Below are 21,821 nucleotides of genomic sequence, written 5' to 3'. Positions count from 1 at the left end.
ACATCGAGCTCCCTGTGTGGAGTCTGCTTCTCTCTCTGCCTGTGTCTCTGCTTCTTTCTCTATCTCTCTCATGAATAAATAAATAAAATCTTAAAAAAAAAGATTGTCTCTTCCTCTCCCTCAGCTCCTCCATCTCTCTCTCTCTCTCTCTCTCTCTCTCTTAAAAAAAATCAATCAAAACAAAAAAACCTTGAGCTAACATTGGAACCATCGCCTACACGAGAGATGAAACTTGTATTCCAAACCTACACAGATTGGTTGAATGTTGCCTAGAATTAGCCAGACTCTGAAGTTTGAGGGTATAGTTCTCCAGACTGCTAAGTCCACCAAAGACATCTGACACCAGTTGACAGTTCAGAGGGGTTCTCAGAATCACACTCAGATTTGATAATTCACTAGAACGACTCATAGAACTCACTGAGAGTTGTTATACTCACGGTTACAGTTTATTACAGGATTCAAGACTTGAAAATCAAGATTACTTATATCAACTCACTAAAGAAGAAAACTACATGATCATCTCAATAGATTCAGAGAAAGCATTTGCTGGTATTCAACATTTTTTTTTTAATTTTTATTTATTTATGATAGTCACACACAGAGAGAGAGAGAGAGAGGCAGAGACACAGGCAGAGGGAGAAGCAGGCTCCATGCACCGGGAGCCTGACGTGGGATTCGATCCCGGGTCTCCAGGATCGCGCCCTGGGCCAAAGGCAAGCGCCAAACCGCTGCGCCACCCAGGGATCCCAGGTATTCAACATTTATTCATGACAAATACTTTCTGCAAACTAAGAAGGTACTTAAAAATAGCTTTATTGAGATATAACTCACATAACATATAATTTATCTGTTAAAAGTGTATACAATTCCATGGTTGCAAGTATATTCACGGGATTGTGCAAACATCATCACAGTTAATTCTGGAACATTTTCATTATCCTGAAAAGAAACTCCGTACCCTTTAGTACTCACTCGAGTCCCAGGATCCCTTGGAAAGCACTAATTTGCTTTTGGTCTCTATGGATTTATCTACTCTGGGTATTTTATAGAAATAGAATAATACAATATGTGTCTTTTGTGACAGGCTCTTTTCACTTAGCATAATGTTTTCAGGCTTCCTCCATGTTTGTTGAATGCATCAGCACCTCATTTCTTTTTCTAAAATTCTGGTAAAATTGGTACACCTGGGTGGCTCAGCAGTTGGTGCCTGCCTTCAGCTCAGGTCGTGATTCTGAGATCTGGGATGGAGTCCCGCATTAGGCTAGGATCAAGTTTCACATCAGGCTCCCTGTGAGGATCCTGCTTCTCCCTCTGCCTATGTCTCTGCCTCTCTCTTGAGTCTGTGTCTCTCATGAATAAATAAATCTAAAAAAAAATAAAATTCTGGTAAAATATGCATAATATAATATTTACTACTTTCACCATTTTTTAAAAAAAGATTTTATTCATGAAAGACACACACACAGAGAGGCAGAGACACAGGCAGAGGGAGAAGCAGGCTCCATGCCAGGAGCCCGATGTGGGACTCGATCCCAGGTCTCCAGGATCACACCCTGGGCCAAAGGCAGCGCTAAACTGCTAAGCCACTGGGGCTGCCAAAACTTAAAATAATTCTAAACAGAAACTCTATAGCATTACTCAATTCTTCTTCCTAGCCCATGCTGACCATTGTTCTACATTCTGTCTCCGTGAATTCACCTATTTTAGGTACATCATATAAATGGAATCATTCAGTATTTTTTAAAAAGTTTTATGAGACACATACACACACACAGAGAGAGAGAGAGAGAGAGAGGCAGAGACACAGGCAGAGGGAGAAGCAGGCTCCATGCAGGGAGCCTGATGTGGGACTCGATCCTGTGTCTCCAAGATCAGGCCCTGGGTCGAAGCCTGCGCTAAACCACTGAGCCACCCAGGCTGCCAGTATTTTTTTTTATCTGCCTTATTGCACTTAGCATTTTTTCAAGGCTGATCTGTTATAGCATTTATCAGAACTCAATTCCTTTTTAAGGCTGAATAATATTCCATTCCATGTATGTGCCACATTTTTCTTATGTATTCAACTGGTGATGAGTGCTTGGGTGGTTTTCCACTTTTTGGCTATGGAGAATAGTGGTGCTTTGAACATGCGCATACAAGTATCCATCTGAGCTCATGCTTTCCTTCTTATGGGTATATATATATACCTAGGAGCAGTGATGATGTGTGTGTAATCTGGAGTGATAATAGCCATCTAGTAGGTGCAAGGTGGTATCCCATTGTGTTTTAATTTGTATTTTCCTAATGACTAGTGATGTTCAGCATCTTTTCATGCTTTTTTTTGGCATTTTTTTTAAAGTAATCTCTATACCCAGCATGGGGCTCAAATTCACAACCTGGAGATCAGAAGTCACATATCTCCTGGTTGAGCCAGTCAGGCACCCCTGGACATTTGTATATCTTTTTTGGAAACATAACTATTTAAGACCTTAGACCCTTTTTTGAATTATGCTCATCTTTTTTGTTCTTGAGTTTAGAGTTTATATTTTCCATACATTAAACCCTTAAAAGATACATAATGTACACTTTCTCCATTCTATGGGTTGTTTTTTCACTCCTTCAATATTGTACTTTGGCACACAAAAGTTTTATATTTGGACCATAGGTTTTCTTCTAAGAGTTGCATAATTTTAACCCTTAAGTTCTTTGATCCATTCTGAGTTTTTGAATGTGGTACAAAGTGAGGGTCCAAAGGCAGCACTTCTTTAACCTGATATTTACAAAATACTTACACCTAATATACTAAAACTGAAAAAAATGCTTTTCCCTAAGATTGGGAACAAGATGAGGGTGTCTGCTTTTACTATCCCTATTTGATAATGTGCTACAGGTATTAGTGCAAGAAGGCAAGAAAAATAAAAGAAAAAAATACAGATTATAATGGAAGAAATAAAACTCTGTTTCAACTATGTGATTTTCTGCATAGAAAATCCCAAGGAATTTATCAAAAGTTCCTATACCTCCTAAATCATTTTAGAAAATTCACATGATAGATCAACAAAAATAATAGAAATTTTATTTCCACTTATCACCAACAAATATTTGGAAATTAAAACTTAAAGCATAGTATCATTTATAATAGTACCAAAACAATGAAATAAATCTAACAAAAATATGCAGAACCTGTATTTTAAAAATTATAAAATACTGAAAGAAATCAAAGACATAAATAAATGGAAAGAAATACTACATCCATGGATTGGAGGATTCAATATTGTTAATACATAAATTTCCCACAAACTGATGATCTATACATTTAATGCAATCCTTTTTAAAAAATAGTTGTAGAGGTTGTTTTTGAATAAGCATTCCAGGGGGTCAGGTGGGGCAGAGATTCAGCTTTGCTCCATTAGGCAAATCACTATTTAATGCAATCCTAATAAAAATCCCAGTAAGATTTTTCTAGAAATTGCAGATTTAAAATTTCATATAGAACTAGGATAGCTGAAACAATTGGGAAAAAAAAAACAACAAAATTGGAGGACTCACACCATCTGACTTACTATAAAGGGATAGTAGTCAAGATGGGTGTGGCAATTAGAAATATAGAAGGTGGATCAATGGTAAAGAGTAGTCAACCCAGAAACAGACTGACAAATATATAGTGAATTGATTCTTGATGAAATTCCAAAGATAATTTACTAGAAAAAAGGATAATCTTTTCAACCCTTGGTGCCAAAACAGTTTGACATATATATGCAAAGAAAATTAAGAAAATGAATTTTACCTCATACTTTACACTGTATACAAAATTACTCATGATGGATCATAGACCTAAAAGCAAAACCTTAAGGCATAAAACGCATAGATGAAAACATTGGAGAAAATCTTTGTGATCTTGGGTTAAAGATTTCTTCGGTATGATACCAAAGGTGTAACCCATAAGAAAAACAATTCCTTTCATCAAAATTAAGAACTTTTGTTGGTCTTTGACAGACAGTTGGGAAAATGAATAGACAAGTCATAGACTGGAGAAATATTCGAAAATCACATTTGTGGGGTGGCTGGGTTGCTCAGTCAGTTAAGTATCTGCCTTCTACTGAGGTCATGATCCCGGCGTTCTGGGATTGAGCCCTGCTTCAGGCTCCCTGCTCAGCAAGGGGTCTGCTTCTCCCTTTCCCCTGCTTGTGCTTTCTCTCTCAGATAAATAAAATCTTAAAAAAAAAGAAAATCACATATTTGAAAATGAACAATATGTAGAATTTATAAAGAATATTCAAGACTCAATAAAAAGATAATACCATTAAAAATGGGTAATTCCTTGACTATGACCTATTTGGGGAATATAGAAAAGTCTGTATAGCTGCCATGTCCACAAGGTAGTTCCTGGAAATGGTTTGAGCCCTGAATACACTATACAGGAAGTTGGTCTTGCAGGAAAATATTGGGTCTGATTTCCATATTGCTATAGCATCAGGACTCTTCTAGAATATATCCATATAAAGAAAAAACAAGTGCTTTTGAATATATCTTCTGAAGTTCCTTGTACAGTAGAACCTGAAAATATCCTTAAACTTTTTTTTTTTTTTTTTTTTTAAAGATTTGGACAGAGAGAGAGCACCAGCCAACAGGAGAGGAACGGGGAGAGGCATATTCCCCGTTGAGCATGGAGCTCAACTCAGGGCTTCATCCGGGAGCCCTGAGATCATGACCCTAGCTGAAGGCATACACTTAACTGACTGAACCACCCAGGCGCCCCTCCTTAAATTCTTTATGTTGTTCACAATTCAGCTGCATTTAGATTTACACAGGGTTTTATTTATATATTCCATCTGTTATAGATGGAATAATACGGCTTGGATGAGAGGTTTGGTTCAGTATCTACTGTTTGGGAAAATTAGCTCAAGTTTTGTAAGAAATGAGTTGTATTTCCCAATCATCTAATTTCAGAGGTTTGTCAAGGAAATCTATCCTACATACTTTCTAATGCAGTGCTTCATGTCTCACAGCTGCAAGTCTTTTCCTCCATCTTCATCTTCATTTTCCCCCCTTTCTTCATTTCTTAGAACTTTTTCATTTCTCTCATCTTTCTATTCTTCCTTCAAACTTTTGCAATCTTCTTTCTCCCCACAAATCCCTGACATTTTCCAATTCTCTTGTTTTTTTCTATACCCAGTTTTCCTTTGGTAGTCACTTTATAAATCACGACTTAATATTTTTCCTGTTAGCTACTGCTTACACGTTTTACTAAGCTCGTGAGAGCAGAAAATTGGTCTTCCAATATTTTTTGCTTTGTAAAACACCTTGTACTCTTATGACTCCTATTAACAATAAATCTCAGTATAAGTTAGCTAATGTTACATCTTCTTTATTTGTAAGCTTTAAGTGCATAAGAGCGAAGACTCAAGTTTCACCAGCTATGATTTGTCATGTGTATCATTAACTTTTAGGTAGAATTAGAATGCCACCTTTTGGAATTACCGGGCACCAAGACAAGAATTTATTTTAACCTTAGTGTATATATATTTTGTTCCAGAACAAGCAAAATAATTTTTTTCCATTCTAAGAAAATGCTCCTCCCTTTTTCAATAACTAGATTGAACTCACATGGAATTGTCTACGTGCCAGGATACCTTGTGTTCTAGTTTTAAATCATGTTTTTCAGAACAAATGGTCTCTGGAATGACGTATTATTGATAATTGGAATCTTTATTATTAGACTTGATGAGTGTATCAAAAGATATTGATATTTCCCAAGTTATTTTACACCAGCCTAGACTTTATTCCCTTTTATTGGAACATGGGAACCACACTTAGCACACATTTACTTTAGAAAAGTGTGCTGAACAAGTCTCACTCTGAAGTGAGCAGTTGAGGTGCACTTGCTATTAATTCTGCTGTACCCCGAACTCTTGGCTTTTGGTGCTGTGCTTTCCCTGATTTGTTGTTGTCCCATTCCTCCCAAGTACTATTTATTTTGTATACCAAATCCACCTTCAGGAGGTAGCTGAGAGTCCTTCCAGGGCCACCTCTCTTGGACACATTTAGTCTGGTTCTAGAAGGTGAAACAATCTCGGCCACAGGATTTGAAGCTGTGACCTTCCTCGTATCATGATCAAGGCTTACTTGAAGATCCACCAAAAATATTTTGCTTAATGAGAAAGGTATTAGCTTTCTTTTGATGCGATAAAACGTTACAACTTTAGCATCTCAACTTTCATTTATTCTCTCACTGTTCTGTAAGTCAGAAATCCAGGCACACTGTGACTCAGCTGGTCCTCTGCTCTGGGTTTTACAAAGTTGAAATCAAGGGATCAGCAGGTGTGTACCTTTCTGGAGACTCAACGGAGAATTTGTTTCTAGGTTCACTCAGGGTGTTGACAGAATTCACTTCTGTGTAGGTGCAGGACTGGGTTCTCAGGTGGCTTGCCAGCTGCCAGCCAGGAGGCATTCTCAGAATCTGGAGCCGGCATACATTCCTTGGCTCACGCATCTTTTCCTCCATTTGCAAAGTCAGCCACAACAGGTCAAATCTTTCTTCTGCTCAGAATCTCTGACCTCCCCTTCTGCCTCATCTTTTGCCTCAGCTTCCCTTTTCTGCCAAATCTGACTCCAGCTAGAGAAATTTCCCTTTGCAAGGGCTCAAGTTGTTAGATCGGACCCACCTAGGTTATTCAGGATAATTTTTCTTAATCTCTACACTCAGCGTGGGGCTTGAACTCATGACTCTGAGATCAATCTGAGATCAAGAGTCAGATGCTCTACCAACTGTGCCAGCCAGGTGCCCCTATTTAGAATAATTTATAACTTTAATTATGTCTGTAAATGTCTTTCACAGCAGTACCTGGGTTAGTGTTTTAATAACCAGGGGATGGGAATTTTGGAGGGCCATTTAGAATTCTGCCCGCTGTAAAGTACAAGACCTGTATGATGAAATGACTATTTTTGGAGAATGTGTAAAGACACTTGCACAAATATGGAGTTATACTATAGTCCAGGAAGGAAAGGCTCATGTGGAAGGAATTAATATACACAACTAAAGAAATTTTAATAAAAATCTCAATGGTATTTTGGGGGTGGGTGTTTCTTGATAATCTGATTTCAAAGAAAGGAAGAATGAATAAAAATGACATAGGGGTAGGAAAAAAAAAGTATATCCCCCAATTCATTTTATGAGGCTAATTAGTATAACTTTTATGCCAACCCAAAGAAGGATATCACCAGAAAGAAAAACCACAGATCGATTTTATTCTTTCTCATCTATTGGTTGGTGTCTCACAGTAGCAATTCTTTTCCTGTCTTTCAGTGTTTTCCTCTTTCCTCAGTCCTTAAATATGAGATCCTCTCAGATCTTAAACAGCAGGGATATACAAAAAAGAAAATAGACCATGGAACAGAATATCAAAGTCAGAAACAAACCAACACATAAGTGACTACTTACTTGGTTTATGACCAAGGTAGCACTGCAGGGTAGGGTAGAGAGGACCACCTGTCAATAAGTGGTGACAGTTTATTTTTCCACACTGAGGGTGGGGGTAAGGGAATGGGGACAATAGGTGCCTCTCTTTCTCCATTAATAAAAAAGTTGATTTCAGGTCTGCTTAGGAGTAGGATGTATCTCTTAAACGGGATACAGACACCACTACTTATAGAGGAAAAGTGATAAATTTGACTCCATTAAGAATTTTTCATCAAGAGACATTAAGAGAGTGAAAAAGCAAGTCAGAATTGAAAAAAAAAAATTTGTAGCACAGGTAATCAACTATAGGCGTGTTTCCACATTATGTAATCAATTAATAGAAATCAGTAAGAAAAAGACAAAGAACCCAAAATAAAAACGGGAAAGCACCTGAGCTTATAAGCCAGTGCTTATATGAAAAGAGGCTATTCTTCACTAAAGTAAGGAAATGCAAAACAGTAGCACAGTAAGTATTACATATCCATTGGATTGGCAAAAATTAAAATGTTGGACAACTCAAGTGTTGATGAGGATGGGAAGCAAAAGAAATGTTTATATGTTATTGTTGGTTATATAAACTGGTAGAGTTTATTTAGCATGGCCTTGAAAAGCTATAAATAAACATGTTCTATGAATCAGGACTTCCATGCCAAGGTAAAGACGCTATAGAAATCTGTGTTTATACACTCCAGGATAAACATACACACACAACATGCACACAGACACACGCAGACAGCAGCATTGTTTATAATAGCCCAAAGCTAGAAATAGCCTAAATCCATGGAGTAAATTATATTTCCATGTAATATAGTAGCTTACATCAATGAAAATGAATGAATAGACATGTCTACATGGGTGAATCTTAAAGACATAACCTTGATCAAAACAATTCAAGACATGAAAAAAACTTACCCTATGATTCTATTTACGTAGTTCAAAAATAGGCATAAGGTGTATTTTTAAAGAATGAGTAGTTAGGCAGAAAGAATGTGAAGAAAAGCAAGAAATTGAATATGCTAATAAACACCATAGTGGTTCTCTGCAGGCATTTGGGGGTTATAAGGAAACAGGTACATTGGGGCCTTTTAGGGTATTGGTATTTTGACCCAGTGGGGTCACATGAGTGTTTGGGTTATAGTCTTTAAGTAGTACCCTTCTTTTTTATGAGCTTTTCTGTTTGCTCTACTTCCCATCACAAAAAATAATTCCAATCTTCTTTCTTCCCCATACTTCCTGATTCTTCCTCTGGTGAGAAGCATCTATAGTGCCTCATAGAGACTTAGAGTTGTTACAGCAAGACAACAAAGAGAACCATGTAGTCTTCAAAAACGAAAATACTTCCAAAGTAGGTTCTCAAGAATAAAAAAAGCTCTGACAAGAGTAAAACATAGCATTTGACCCTATATCCTTTCTAGTCCTGCCTGGCCAGATTAGCTAAAAAAACCCCACAAAAAACAAAAAACGAACCCCTGAATTGGGAGGAGTATACGCAGCATAATTCTGAAGAAGGCTGGGCAGGGGTGGGCACGACAGGGAAGGATGCAGTTTGATGGCAGTGGTGGAAAAAGAGCCGTGTGGTGCCTGGGCAACTCAGTTGGTTGAGCGTCTCTTGATTTTGGCTCAGGTCATGATCTCAGGGTCATGGAATGGAGCCCTTCATCAGGCTCCACCAGGTTTGAGATTCTCTCTCTCCCTCTGCCCCTCCCCCTACTTGCTCTAAGTAATAGTAATTACAAATTATTAATAGATTTTGAGAGAGGATGTAGGAGCGGGAGTGAGGGGGCGAGGAGGTGAGAGGCAGACAGAGAGGGACAAGCAGACTCCCTACTGAACAGAGAGCCTGACATGGGGCTTGATCCCAAGACCCTGGGATCATGGTCTGAGCTGAAGGAAGATGTTTTTTTTTAAATTTATTTTTTATTTTAAAAAAATTTTTTTTAAAATTTTTATTTATTTATGATAGTCACAGAGAGAGAGAGAGGCAGAGACACAGGCAGAGGGAGAAGCAGGCTCCATGCAGAGAGCCTGACATGGGACTCAATCCAGGATCTCCAGGATCATGCCCTGGGCTGCAGGCGGTGCTAAACCGCTGCACCACCGGGGCTGCCCTGAAGGAAGATGCTTAACTGAACCACCCAGCTGTCTCTAAAATCTTAAAAAAAAAAAAAAAAAAGAGCATCAGAGTTGGTGGAGTGCCATTTTGGTAGACACTGCAGGAAGCCTGGCCTAGGAGCAGGAAAGCTGTTATTCCCTGTGAATCACTTGGGACAGAAGCCTGCAAGGGCTGTCTGCTTCTACATATGTGTCATCTAGCAAAAACACTAGCTGTCCTTGGAACTGCCTGGTGGAGAGCCTAGGACACCTGTCAGAGATGTGAAATCTTAGAGCACCTGGTACTGTAGTATCTCCCTCCTTCCATTCCTTTCATCCCCTTTACCTCTAGGGATTTATTTTTTAAAAATATTTTATTTGAGACAGAGAGCAAGAGAGACCATGAGCTAGGGGAGAGGCAGATGGAGGAGAGCCAGACTCCCACTGATGCAGGGCTCGATCCCAGGACTCAGGGATCATGATCCAAACCAAAGGCAGATGCTTAACCGACTGAGCCACCCAGGTCCCCCAACCCATAGGGTTTTTAGTATGCAAGGCCCTAGAGCTTGTATTTTAATAAGCGCCTTGGTAACTCTTATGCAGGTGGCCTCTGGCACTGAGTAGCATTGCTCAGAAAAACTCACTGGCAAGAATCACCAGAGGCACTTGTTAAAAATCCAAATTTCTGGGCTCCATACCAGACATGTGGAATCAGAATCTCCAGGGAAAGGGCCTGAGAATTTGTTTTTTTAACTAAGTCCCAAGTGATTCACAGGGAATTCTGGGGAAGAGTTTTAAAGACTTCCACTTTTAATTTTGTTTTTCCATAGTGTATTTAAAAGCAAAATGTTTATAATAAGTAGTTTTTTTTTTTGCATTTTGATAAAAAGTAGGTACCTTGTTGTAAAGATTACAAACTGTAAAATATTTTTTTCCTCTATATATGTCCTCTCCTTGAAGTCACCAAAACATCTTAAACTCAACATGTTCAAATTGAAATCTCCATCTTCCTTCAAAACCAACTCTATTCCAGTGTTCCCCATATCTCAGTGATAGCATTACTATCCACCCACCATGCCTGCCAGAGATCCCATCATCTCAGACTCCTTTTTCTTCAATTCCCAGTTCATCCCACTGATGTGGCAAACAAAAGCAGAAGAAAATTAAGTTTCCTTACTACTTACAACCCATTGAGAAGTCCTTGGAACAGGCAGGTGACCTTCCTCTGGGAGCTCAGCTGCCTCAGTGTTGGCACTTTGCTAAAGGCAATCTTAGCCACGTATAGGCAATCTTAGCCATGTATACTTTAAACATACAGAAATTCCTTTGGAAGCTTCCTTTACCTCTACCCCTCAACATAGATGTTAGCAATCATACTCCAAGCATATGGCCCACTGATACACACCTGAAGGATCTCATGACTGAGTTTTTACTAAACAGTAATAACCTTTTCCTAACAATAGTTAGCCCCCTCAGAGTCCTGGAAACCTTGTTTCCAAAATACCTTGGAGGCTTGTGCTGTCTGTCCTTAACGCCCTCCCAACTTGAAAGTATATAATCAGCTATGCCTCACAACCCCCCTGCGGCTCTTTCTGCCCACGGGTCCTGTCCCCATCCTTTAATAAAACCACCTTTTTGGTGGTCTGAAGATGTGTCAAGTTCTTTCTTGACCATTTGCTCCTAACCCCAACATTTCCAGATCACCCACCATATCTGAATCTGTCACCTAAATCTCCCATGTTACTTCCCAAATTGTTCCATTTCCCCCACTTGTCTCCATCTCCTTATTCCCAGCCCGATCCATTTGAAATACCACTAACTACCACGATCCATTTGAAATACCACTAACTACCACCCGGGGACCCTAATTGGCTCTATTCATATTCTCACACTCCAGCTGGAATGAACTTTTCAAAACACAGATATCATTAAATCCCCTCTCTGCTTCTCAAGAAGATACAGGTTCTCAGTATGGCCAACAAGGTCTGGTCTCCAGCGTACTGTGAACTCTGTATGGTCTATGTTCTAGCCAACGTTCCTCTGTTGGTCCTCTGTTCCTCAGGCTTGCAGTGTTCCCCTCTGACAAAAGGTCTTTATGCATGATGTTCCCGGTTTCCATTTCTCCTTTTTTCAGTATCTCATTTTTCAGGTTTCCATTCCAGTAGGACCTCCTTCAGGGAGATTTCTCTCACCTTTCTGACCAGGTCAGTGAATGACCCTATTGTAAGCTCTCATAGCAACTATTTCTTGCAGCTTTCATTTATTCCTTTGAATAAATGTGGTTTTACTTATTTGTTGAATTAGACCTTTTAGCATTCCTTTGACTAGTTTATTCCCTTTGTCATCTTCTCTGGTGCTTTTCTGATTTCACTTCCTTAGAATCTATCACAGGAGAAATTTAGGATTAGTAGGCAATAATTCTTCAATATTTGGACTCAGTTAAAGCACCACCTTCACTGGCTTTCCCATACCCCTTCTGGCTGCTGTTGCCTTATCCTTCTCCAATCTCTTGAACACTTGCCTTTATCATAGTTATTTACCCTATATTTTTTGTGTGTTTTCTTGAAGGTTTCTCTCACTAGTGTCAGTTACTTTAGGACAGCTGTTTTATTTATCTGTATGTGTACACAGGGTCTTGTCCTCGATAAATATTTGGTCTTCTCTTACTGTGCCTGACAAACTCTTACCAGGTAGTGGTATAGTGTTACCTTCAGCAATATACGTAATACTTCTATTCAATTTCCTCATTTCTAAAATGATACTTACCTTAAGAAGTTGTTTGGTTAAAAGAGTGATTCCATACATCTCACCCTCCAAGTGTCTCCTCTTTCAGAGTAATTATCTATGGATAATTATGATCTCAGGATCAGGTTTTTGGGATGCCTGGCACCTGGCTAGTTCTTGTCTTCTCCCTCCTGTTTTTTCCCCTTTACAACAGACCTTGATGGCCCAGTTAAAACTAGAGAACAAAATCAGTAGCAACTGGTAAACATTTCTTTCCTGTTCTCTTAGGAAAATATATTCCTGAGGTGATATGTTTTGCATTAACTTCACAGGCCTTTTAAAAATATATACTTTGAAAGAGCAAAGGATGAAAAATGAAATGGTTAAATTTCTGTTATCAAAATAGATGAAATGTTTCTATTCATATTTTCTTCGAAGGAATTTTTTTTTTTTTAAACAAGGCCAAGGGGATTCACAGGGAATTCTGGGATACAGAATTTCTATCTATAAAACTCTTCTGTTTTCTACTAGACCCAGAGTGCACAAGTAAACTCTGGTTCCCTCGCCTTCGTCCTTTCAAGCTTACACAGCTGTAACGAAAGATTCTAACAGTGAGGACAAGCTCACCCCACAGCGAATCACCTGGTAGCTTCCGGTACCCTATGCTCGGTTTCTCACTTCACCTTACCTGCTTGCTTCGTCAAAGTTTCCATGTAGCGCCTTAAAGCAATGACAGACACTCACGGATGCATTATTTTAAAACCCGGATGTAACTAAACAGAATAGAAAAATATCCCGTGAAAAATGTTTGCACAAGCAAGTCACAGAGGTAAACCACCACCAAAGCTTTTGCTTGCTTTTCACCCCTGCTGCACGGTTACCTCACGCGGGTTCACGTTATCTCTGGCTATTTAGACTGGTCACGTGCAGTGGACTAGGAAACGCTCTGGAGCCAACGTTTCAAATCTGAGGTGAACGCCGCCCGGTGTGTGTGTGGGGTTATCCGTGGGCCCGGAGATCAGGGCCTGGGAAGGGCGTATTCGCGAGGTGAGAGTTTTAGCAGAGAAAACTCGGCCTCTGTGACCTCCACGGGTTTGAGAACAACATCCTCCGGCGTGTGAAGCGCACCCCCCACGGGTGAGGTCAGCGTCCTGTCATCAAAATGACCCTTTTTGACGTTCAGCAGTGACGAAGGCCTCCGGCACTCAGTCTGCTGGATTTTCTCCACGGGCTCGTGTGGGGAGGGGCCCTGGCTGAGCTGTGAGGTCGGGTTAAGCGCCTCCGCTGCCGGCCGCAGGAGGCTGACCCTGGGGCTCTTCAGGGCCGAGTCCTTTCCAGACGCAGCCATCTGCACCCTCAACCCCACCCGTCCCTCTCGCGGCGACCTAGGACCCCCCTGCCCCCCCACTCCCCAGGGTCAATTTCGGGGTTTTCTTTCTCCAGTGAGAGTTGGCAGAACAGGCTTCAAAGGAACGAGAGGAGGCCGAGGAAAAGAAGTAGCCGTGCCGGTAAGCCTCCCAATCAACGGCAGTCCCCCCGCCCCGCCCCGCCCCGAGACGCGACGACGAGCACCCTACCGAGCCGCGGCAGCCCCAGGGCCGGCGTCCCCCGGCCAACCGCCCGAGCGGCCCGCCCCAACTGCCCGCCCCCGGCGCAGTCACGTGACCGCGGAGCGGCGCGCGCCGGCCGTGGCGCTGATTGGCCGGCGGCGGGAGCGCGGGGTTTGATGGGAAGGAGTTGGCCGGGCCCACCGCTCTGTCAGTGGCGGCTGCCGCCTGCTGCGGAGACGGGCTGCGCGGTGGCGCCGAAGCTGGCAGACGTGGACGCAAGCGCCGGGCTTTGCCCGCTTCCTGCAGGTAAACCGTCGGAGTGAGGGCGGCAGGGAGGGCTCGGCGGAGGGGAGGCGCGCTGAGCCTTCCGCGGGGGCACGGGCTCCCGGGTTCCCCGCCCGCCTCTGCCCGGCGCGCCCGCCCGGGTGCCTGGTGGCCTAGGAGCTCCGCGGAGGTGGCGGGTCCCGGGCTCGCGCCGCGCCGCGCGCTGAGCAGCCTCGCCTCCTGCTGCCTCTGATTTCCCAGGGCCAGGGGCGACCCTGGAGTAACCGGGAGCCCGTATGGCCACCTCCCCCCTCCACCCCCGCGCGTCCTCGGGGAGTCCGGGGTGGGGAGGTGGCCGGGTGGAGCAGAGCATCGGCTCTTTGGCCCGCCCGTGTCAAGGCGGGGGGTCAGGAGGTTCGACGCTGAGCTGTCGCTGAGTGTTGTGTGTCCATCTCTTCCCCCCCCCCCCCCCCTCCGAGTTGTGCGGAGGCTCCACGAATTGGACAGATCGGGAGGACCGAAAACTGTCAGTGTCATGCTGGTCGGCCCAGGCATGTGGGCGTGGATTACGTGCTGCTTGCAGGAGCCTCTCCACCGACGCTGTCCTTGTTTGAGGGAAGGTGGGCGGTGTAAGGGGTGGAGGGAGCGAGGTTGCCGGGGTGACCGAGGCTCGGCCCCGGGGAGAAGAGCAGATCTGAACTGTTATCAATAGTTTCAATTCTTCGGGGCGCCTGGCTTGGCTCTCGGTTTGGTGGAGCCGTGCGACTCTTGGCCTGGGGGTAGTGAGTTCTGGCTGCATTGGATATAGAGGTGACTTAAAAAAAAAATCTTAAAAAAAATTAGTTTGATTCTTTAATATTGTGTATGGAGATTGAGCAAGTTGGGATCACTGAACTCAGTTTTGCTGATGGTGCCCTCATGGTAATAAAACTGGTGACTCACTGAGTTTTTTCCATGTTCCGCCTTTTCCCAGTTGGCTTCTGGTTTATGTCAATTGTTTTCTATCTCTCTGGCCTGCGTGTCACCATCAACGTAAGTGACCCTGTTCAGCAGCAGTGTGTGGCATGCGAGCAAGCTTGGCTTCAGGCATAGGTTCGGACTGGCAGGGAGTGCTCATCTCTTGTTCTCAGCAGCCCCCGTGGTTCCATTTTAGGAGGAAGTTGATCTTGAACACGTTTTTAAAAACAAAAGTGGTGCATCTAAAATCAGAATTTTTAAAAAAAGATTTTATTTATTTATTCATAGAGACACACACACACACAGATAAAATTAGAATTTTGTTTCTGTCACCTAAGATCCGCCCAACACTCTTAATAAGCTTGGTGTTTATATATTATTAACTTGACAAATAATATAAGAGCTATCCGCAAGGCATGATTTAATATAGAGGTCTTTCTGCCGAAATAGTCATTTCTTGGTAGTGTTTAGTTCAGATTGAACATCAGCTTACCATGAAGATCAGAATTAGCATATAATAAAAGTGCTTTTAGAGGTGTACTTCTTTTCAGTAATTTTATTTTTGAGCAATAAATGTGGTTTGGGATATTTCAAAATTGCCTTTTCGGCTAGAATATTCGAAGGAATTCTGGAGCAAAATCACTTTTAATTTTAAATCGAAGAGTACATTATAGAGCCTCTAAAAGGCCTGCAAGAACATTTTAATGGAAGAGTCTGAAGAATATTTTGTTTTTATTTTTTAATACTAGAGCAAATGAGGGCAATACAATTTCAGTTAAAATACAAATTGTAATTTATTTTTCCAAATTTAAAATTATGAAAATGGGTACTTTCTGAGAAGTTAGGTGTATGAGGAGTATTGTCTGCACTACATGTGCTTTCTGATAATAGTAATAATAATAATGGCTATAATTTATTGTGTGCTCACTACTTGTTGGACACTGTGCCAAGTAATATATAATTTCATTTAGTTCATACAGCAGTTCTGTGAAGTGTTAAGTTTTTTCACCACTACATAAATGTGGAAACTGAGGTTGGAGAGTTTAATTTACCCAAGATCACATTGCTGGTATGCAGCAGAGGCATATTTTGATCCAGACCTTTTTGACTCCATTATTCTATTTTTTTAAAAAGTTTTTATTTTAGAGAGAGAGAGTGGGGTGGAGGAGTGGGTTAGGAGCAGAGGAAGACAGAATCTTAAGCAGACTCCATGCTGAGTGGCCCCACAGGGGCTTAATCTCATAACACTGAGATCATGACCTAGCTAGACCAAGAGTCAGATACTCAACTGACTGCACCACTCAGTGCCCCTCTATTATTTTAATATGACTTGAAATGAACTGAAAATTTAAGAACGACATGACCCAAGATGTTAAATTCTGACCCCCAAACCTGAGTGTGAATATCAGTCAATAGGAAACATTGAAATAATGTGGTGGGCATTATTATTTGTTGAAAACACAGTAGATGCATCCAGCTCTTAAGGTCATGTCAGGTCCCGTTGTAATATCAGAGTGGAAAGAGACTGTACACATTCATGGAAGAGCTCTTGGGGACAAGCCACTTGAGATTGAGCAATCTGTCCACTCAAGGGCATACACTGATTTATGCTTCAGAGAGAAATGCTAGTTATTTGCTTCCCATATATTTTGCGTGTGTTAGAAGAGATGGACTAGGAAATGGCAAAGACCACAGCAGTAAAAACAGTTTGTATTGAGAAATTAGTTATGTGTGGAGCACTGCTGAATTATCTCATTTAAGGCTTTCAACATTTAGAAGGTCCTTAACTATCCCTCTTTTGAAGATGAAGATAATGAATAATTGAGAGGTTAAGTAACTTATTTGCCCAAGGTTTCATAGTAAGTAATGGGCCACAGGAATTGGAGTTGAGATGTTTGTGTCAAGGAGGGTAAAAGTGTTTGAACATAGAAGAGGTATGAAATTAAAGCTATGTAGAAAAAGTTGATTAATTTTGTTATGCTTTTATATCTCTTGGAAAGTACTACCATTATATGAGTATTAATAGCAAATCAGTTTCTTTGAACAAATACTGGAATTTGGAATTTTAGGAAAATTACTGGAACAATGAGGATTAGCTCATTCTTTGATTAGAGCCTGAAAGCATGGATAAGCATTTAATGACTGTTTACCCTAATGTTGTTTTAGAGGACAAATTTTAAAGCATAATACCCTGCTTCAGGGATCTTAAAGGTTAAGCATAGTTTGTTTCATTAACATCAAAACAAGTCTCCAAACAAATAATTGATGTCAACATTGATATTAATTGCAATATTATGCATATATTTCATATTACATTTAAAAAGTGATGTGCAATGGACAAGTAAAGGCAGTGCTTGCAGACTTCCAGTCTGCCACTAGCTGAAGCTAGCTGCCAAAATGATTTGGCAAATCATTTAGCTTCTCTTCCATGCAGATTTAAGCATTCAGATTTAATCAAAGGAAGGAACTGGGCCACATGATACACTGTACCAACACTGTCTCTTGTGTTTATAACTTACTTTCCACTTCAGTAGCTCTGTTTACCAGCTATTTGAGAATGTCAGAGGTGTTTTCATGTATTTATATGTAAATATTCCAATCTTATTTATATAAAGCAGACTTTATTTCTGATTTTGTGTTATTGGGAATAACTACTTGCTTCATAAAAAAATCAAAACTAAAATACTGTGTCTGGCTATGCTACTTAATATTTCTGGGACCAAATTACTTCATTTCCCTAGCCTTAGTTTCTGACATTTATAAAATGGGATGATAGTAGTATCTAAATGAAATTCATGTAAAGCATTTGTTTTAGGGCCTACCAGAGATAAAGTATTTATCAAATATTTAACTGGTATCTTTATTGCTGTCATTACTTTTTTTAATTGTTATTTTAAAAATTATTTATTTATGCATTTTTAAAAAAAGATTTATTTATTTATTTATTCATGAAAGACAGAGAGAGAGGCAGAGACACAGGCAGAGGGAGAAGCAGGCTCCATGCAGGGAGCCCGACGTGGGAGTCGATCCCGGGATTCCAGGATCGCATCCTGGGCCAAAGGCAGGCGCCAAACCACTGAGCCACCTAGGGTTCCCCTATGCATTTATTTTTAAGTAATCTCTACCCCCAACATGTGGCTTGAGCTCACGACCCCAAGATCAAGAGTCCCATGCTCTATCAACTGAGCCAGCCAGGTACCCCTGTTATTATCTTTAAATTATAAGAATTCTGAATTGTGATGGCTACAAACTTAACTCAGAGGCATATAAATGTTACAAACCAAAATGTGTAGGTCAGTTGTGTTCAAAACACTGTGCTAGACACTATACAATTAGGGAACTACTATATACTTTGAAAGTACCAAGTTAAGTGATTTGTATAAATCCTCCCTACCCAGTCACCTTTCTTGGTGAGTATTTTTAGCATCTTAAAACCTTAAGATATGTTTTAAGACCTATTTGATGTTTTAACTGAGAAATTATACTTCTATTCATTAAAGTTCCTGGATTTCCTACAATTGCATCTTAGAAATTTGAATACTGACTTAATATTGAAGGATTAATAGTGCTTAGGTTACAACTTAATTGTGGCTTGTAACATCCATTTATAAACACCAGAATTTTTTAGGATAGCTTATAGGTATTTCTGGTCCTAGAAATCACTTTGTACGTGGAAATATTTAATAAAATGGATCTTTGTTACTTCTCTAATCGAGAAAGTCCAAGATGGTATGCCTTATGCTAATTCCAATCTGTGACTAGTGTTGCAGAGTAGATGTATTTACTTGGTACTGGTGTCATTTTTGATTGCATTAATGGTTTAAAAAAATGTGAGAATTATCGCCTTTTTTGTGTGTGGGATGAAGTAGTTTTGTACACGGACAGTATGTAACTATTCCTGGTAAAAATATGTAAATTTGAAAGTATACTTTCACTATTTCAGGTTAAAAGAATAAGAACTTATATAATTATTGACTAATAAATTGATTTAGAATCTAAGATAGAATTATTGACTAATAAATTGATTTAGAATCTAAGATGGCTGATAACATTTTCATCCATATAGTAATATAATACATTTGAGAGTCATAGAGAAACAACTAAAAGAAGGACATAGATACACAGCTAGCTAACATGAAGGTCAGTTGACTTGAGGGACTTAGACACAATTTCAGAGAGAAATGTTTATTTGGGTATTGGGACAGTAGTGAACAGATTAGAAGTCTGAAGATATCTTTTTGCTTTTTTGTTTGTTTGCTTTTTTTTTTTTTTTTCTAATTAGAGAGAGAGGCAGAGGAAGAGGAAGAGAGAGAATCCCAAGCAGGCTCCACACCCAGCGTAGAGCCCAACTCAGGGCTATGTCTCACAACCCTGAGATCATGATCCGAGCTGAAATAAAGATGTTCAGCCCACTGAGCCACCCAGGTGTCCTTTAAGATAGTGTAGCTTTGACTCATGCACCCTGAAGATACAGTAGCTTTGAATCATGTTTTTTCCGAGCTATTGGGCAAATCACTGAACGTCTTTTCTCTTAATTTTCTTATCTGTAAAATGGTAACAATGAAGGCTATCCTGTGAAAAGTGCTGATATATTAAGTTTAATTTACAGAAAATTAAAGCTCAGAAGCATTAAATGACTTGCTCAAGGTCTATTGGCTTTCTGTTGTTACTTGTAAAATATTCTAAACATTGTAAAACACCCCTAATTCCAAATAACTAGTTTAGTTGAGAGACAGCTGAATGATAGATATGTTGTATCTAAGCATGTAGAATGAAAGTAGTACAGCAAAACTTTTCTTAGGACATTAGGGGACCTACTTGAAAGAACAGTAAGTTGCAAAGCAATAAGAATATATACTGTTAAAATGCCTTGCCATTTAAAAGTCTTTCTAGCTTTATTTTCACTTTTAAATATGTACTGGTATGGAAGAAGGGATTTGTTGAGGGGTAGACTCTGTCTCAAGAATATCTGAACTAAAATTCCGTGTAAGTGGAGTTCAAATAAATTAATATTTTATAGTATTTTTGGGCAGTATTGCAACATCTACATTTTATAGTGGGTATAGTATGTATTTAACCTAAAAATTTTAAATACTTGCTTTATTTCTAGCTGTGAATTCCTTTGGACGATTGATGATATTTATCATTGTGCCCAGTTTCTACACATAAAAGATGGGTGGATTATTTTCTCGATGGAGGGTAAGTTAGTTTTCTTTACAGCCAGTTCTTAGTCAAATATAAAGTGTCACATAAACCTACTTGTAAAAGTCTCCTTTGTGGTATAGACTTGAGTATAGCTTGATATTATCCCTAATTCTATTTAATTTTCTTCCTCCTCATATGAATTAGTTGTATATTTGGACTTTAATATTCACTTGCTGTATAGGTATACAATGTCTCTTTTTAATATCATTATTTCACTTTGACTTCTGAGTATTTTTATTTATCTATTTATGCATTCATGTGTAAATGGTTATCTATTCTTGTTTTCTTCTGCTTATTGCCTCTATTTCAATCTTATTTGAAGAATAGTTAAAATTATTGTTATTATTGAAGTAGTTGAAATTATAGTTGTATGCTATATAATACTTATGTTTTTATGGGCTATATCTTTTTGCTTATCATATGTATTTGTTGAAGTCATACTAAATATACTTTTAGGAATTAAACAAAATTTGGAATGCAGTTTGATTTTATTGATTTTATTTTATTTATTTAGAGAAAGTATCTCCAATTTAGCGCTACAAATTTAAAATATAGTGACAAATGTTCTTTTCTAATATGAGAGGAGATAATGTAGTCTCAGACAAAGCTTATTTTTAACCTCTTTTGCCATATAATGGAGTCTAGCAAGATTTGGTAGACTCATTTTTTTGACTGTTGCTGGAACTGCTTTGTTTTGGACTTTGTCCTTCCTTTAAAACTTTTTGATAGTTCTGCTTGAGGATCAAATTTATCTTTGTCTTTGTTAGGTTGAACCATATGAGGATTAATTTTCCTTTGTCTTTGTTAGATTGAACCGTATGAAATTGCTTTTTATGTAAGTCAAAACAGTTGAATATTGGCAATTTCATATGGTTCAACCTAAAGTTAACAACTTGTGGGAACTACAATGAATTGATTGATATCCACTACTTTCTTACATTATTGAGTATATAATTGGTAAGTACCTTCTCAAGTGTTGTAGGAGACATTTTGGCTGGTTTTTATTCTGGATATATAAAAAATATTTTTAACAAACAACTCTGCTATAATGAAGTATTCTTAGTTGCCTTTTAAAAATCTAATCTTCAGAAAAATACGTTAGGAATTCAAAATGAAGATAGCCTATGGATTTTGACTTTCAGAGTCCTAAGTGAACTTTTAGCAATAGTAGTAGTAGAGCAGACCATCTTTAGTCTTGATGTTCAACCACTGAGCCACCCAGGTATCCCTAGTCTTGAAATTTCTAATATATGATATATTTTGGATAATCATATCTAAGAAAATTTTTCTTGGAGGGAAAATTTCTCTATAAAATTTGATTAAGAATGGTAGAAATAAAATGGTAGAAATTGAGTGGTCAGAGTTGAAAGTACTTCTAGGACTAAAAAATCTAATAGGAAAATGTTTATTTCTTTAATCATGTAGTTCTGTTTGTAATTGTAATTTTATTTAAATCTAAATCTCATTAATAAATAGGAATACATATTGCTTGACATTTGAAAAAGGTTTGAATTAAAATGTTCCTTTTTACTTTATTTTTATTTTTTGAGTTAAAATGTTCATTTATGATTTTATAAATCAAGTGTTTCTAA

The 21,821-nt window shown here is 39.3% G+C and overlaps 1 protein-coding gene and 1 pseudogene across 7 annotated transcripts in view; one reads left to right on the top strand and one right to left on the bottom strand.

The window, feature by feature from the left end:
- LOC112916560 (small ribosomal subunit protein eS4-like) overlaps window positions 1-6,472 on the bottom strand; it is a 47,771-nt pseudogene extending 41,299 nt beyond the window's left edge.
- Window positions 6,473-13,456: 6,984 nt separating this feature from the next.
- Window positions 13,457-21,821, top strand: part of LNPK (lunapark, ER junction formation factor) — a 78,668-nt gene continuing 70,303 nt past the window's right edge. For 4 of the 7 annotated variants that reach the window (XR_012000329.1, XM_025993990.2, XM_072752009.1 and 1 more), the window contains exons 1-2: window positions 13,928-14,109; window positions 20,135-20,223. Coding sequence is in view for 6 of the 7 variants with exons in the window: in XM_025993990.2 (XP_025849775.1) it covers window positions 20,197-20,223 (27 nt within the window). In the remaining variant the exon portion in view is untranslated. Of the gene's footprint in view, window positions 13,762-13,916; window positions 14,110-17,979; window positions 18,220-20,134; window positions 20,224-21,821 lie in introns of those variants that run through there. The other 3 variants (XM_072752006.1, XM_025993989.2, XM_072752005.1) reach the window with 3 other exon arrangements.

The sequence above is a fragment of the Vulpes vulpes genome, chromosome 3, assembly GCF_048418805.1.
Source record: "Vulpes vulpes isolate BD-2025 chromosome 3, VulVul3, whole genome shotgun sequence".
Classification (NCBI taxonomy): Eukaryota; Metazoa; Chordata; class Mammalia; order Carnivora; family Canidae; genus Vulpes; species Vulpes vulpes.
Note: the sequence above shows the minus strand (reverse complement) of the source record. Positions and strands in the feature narration are given on the sequence as shown.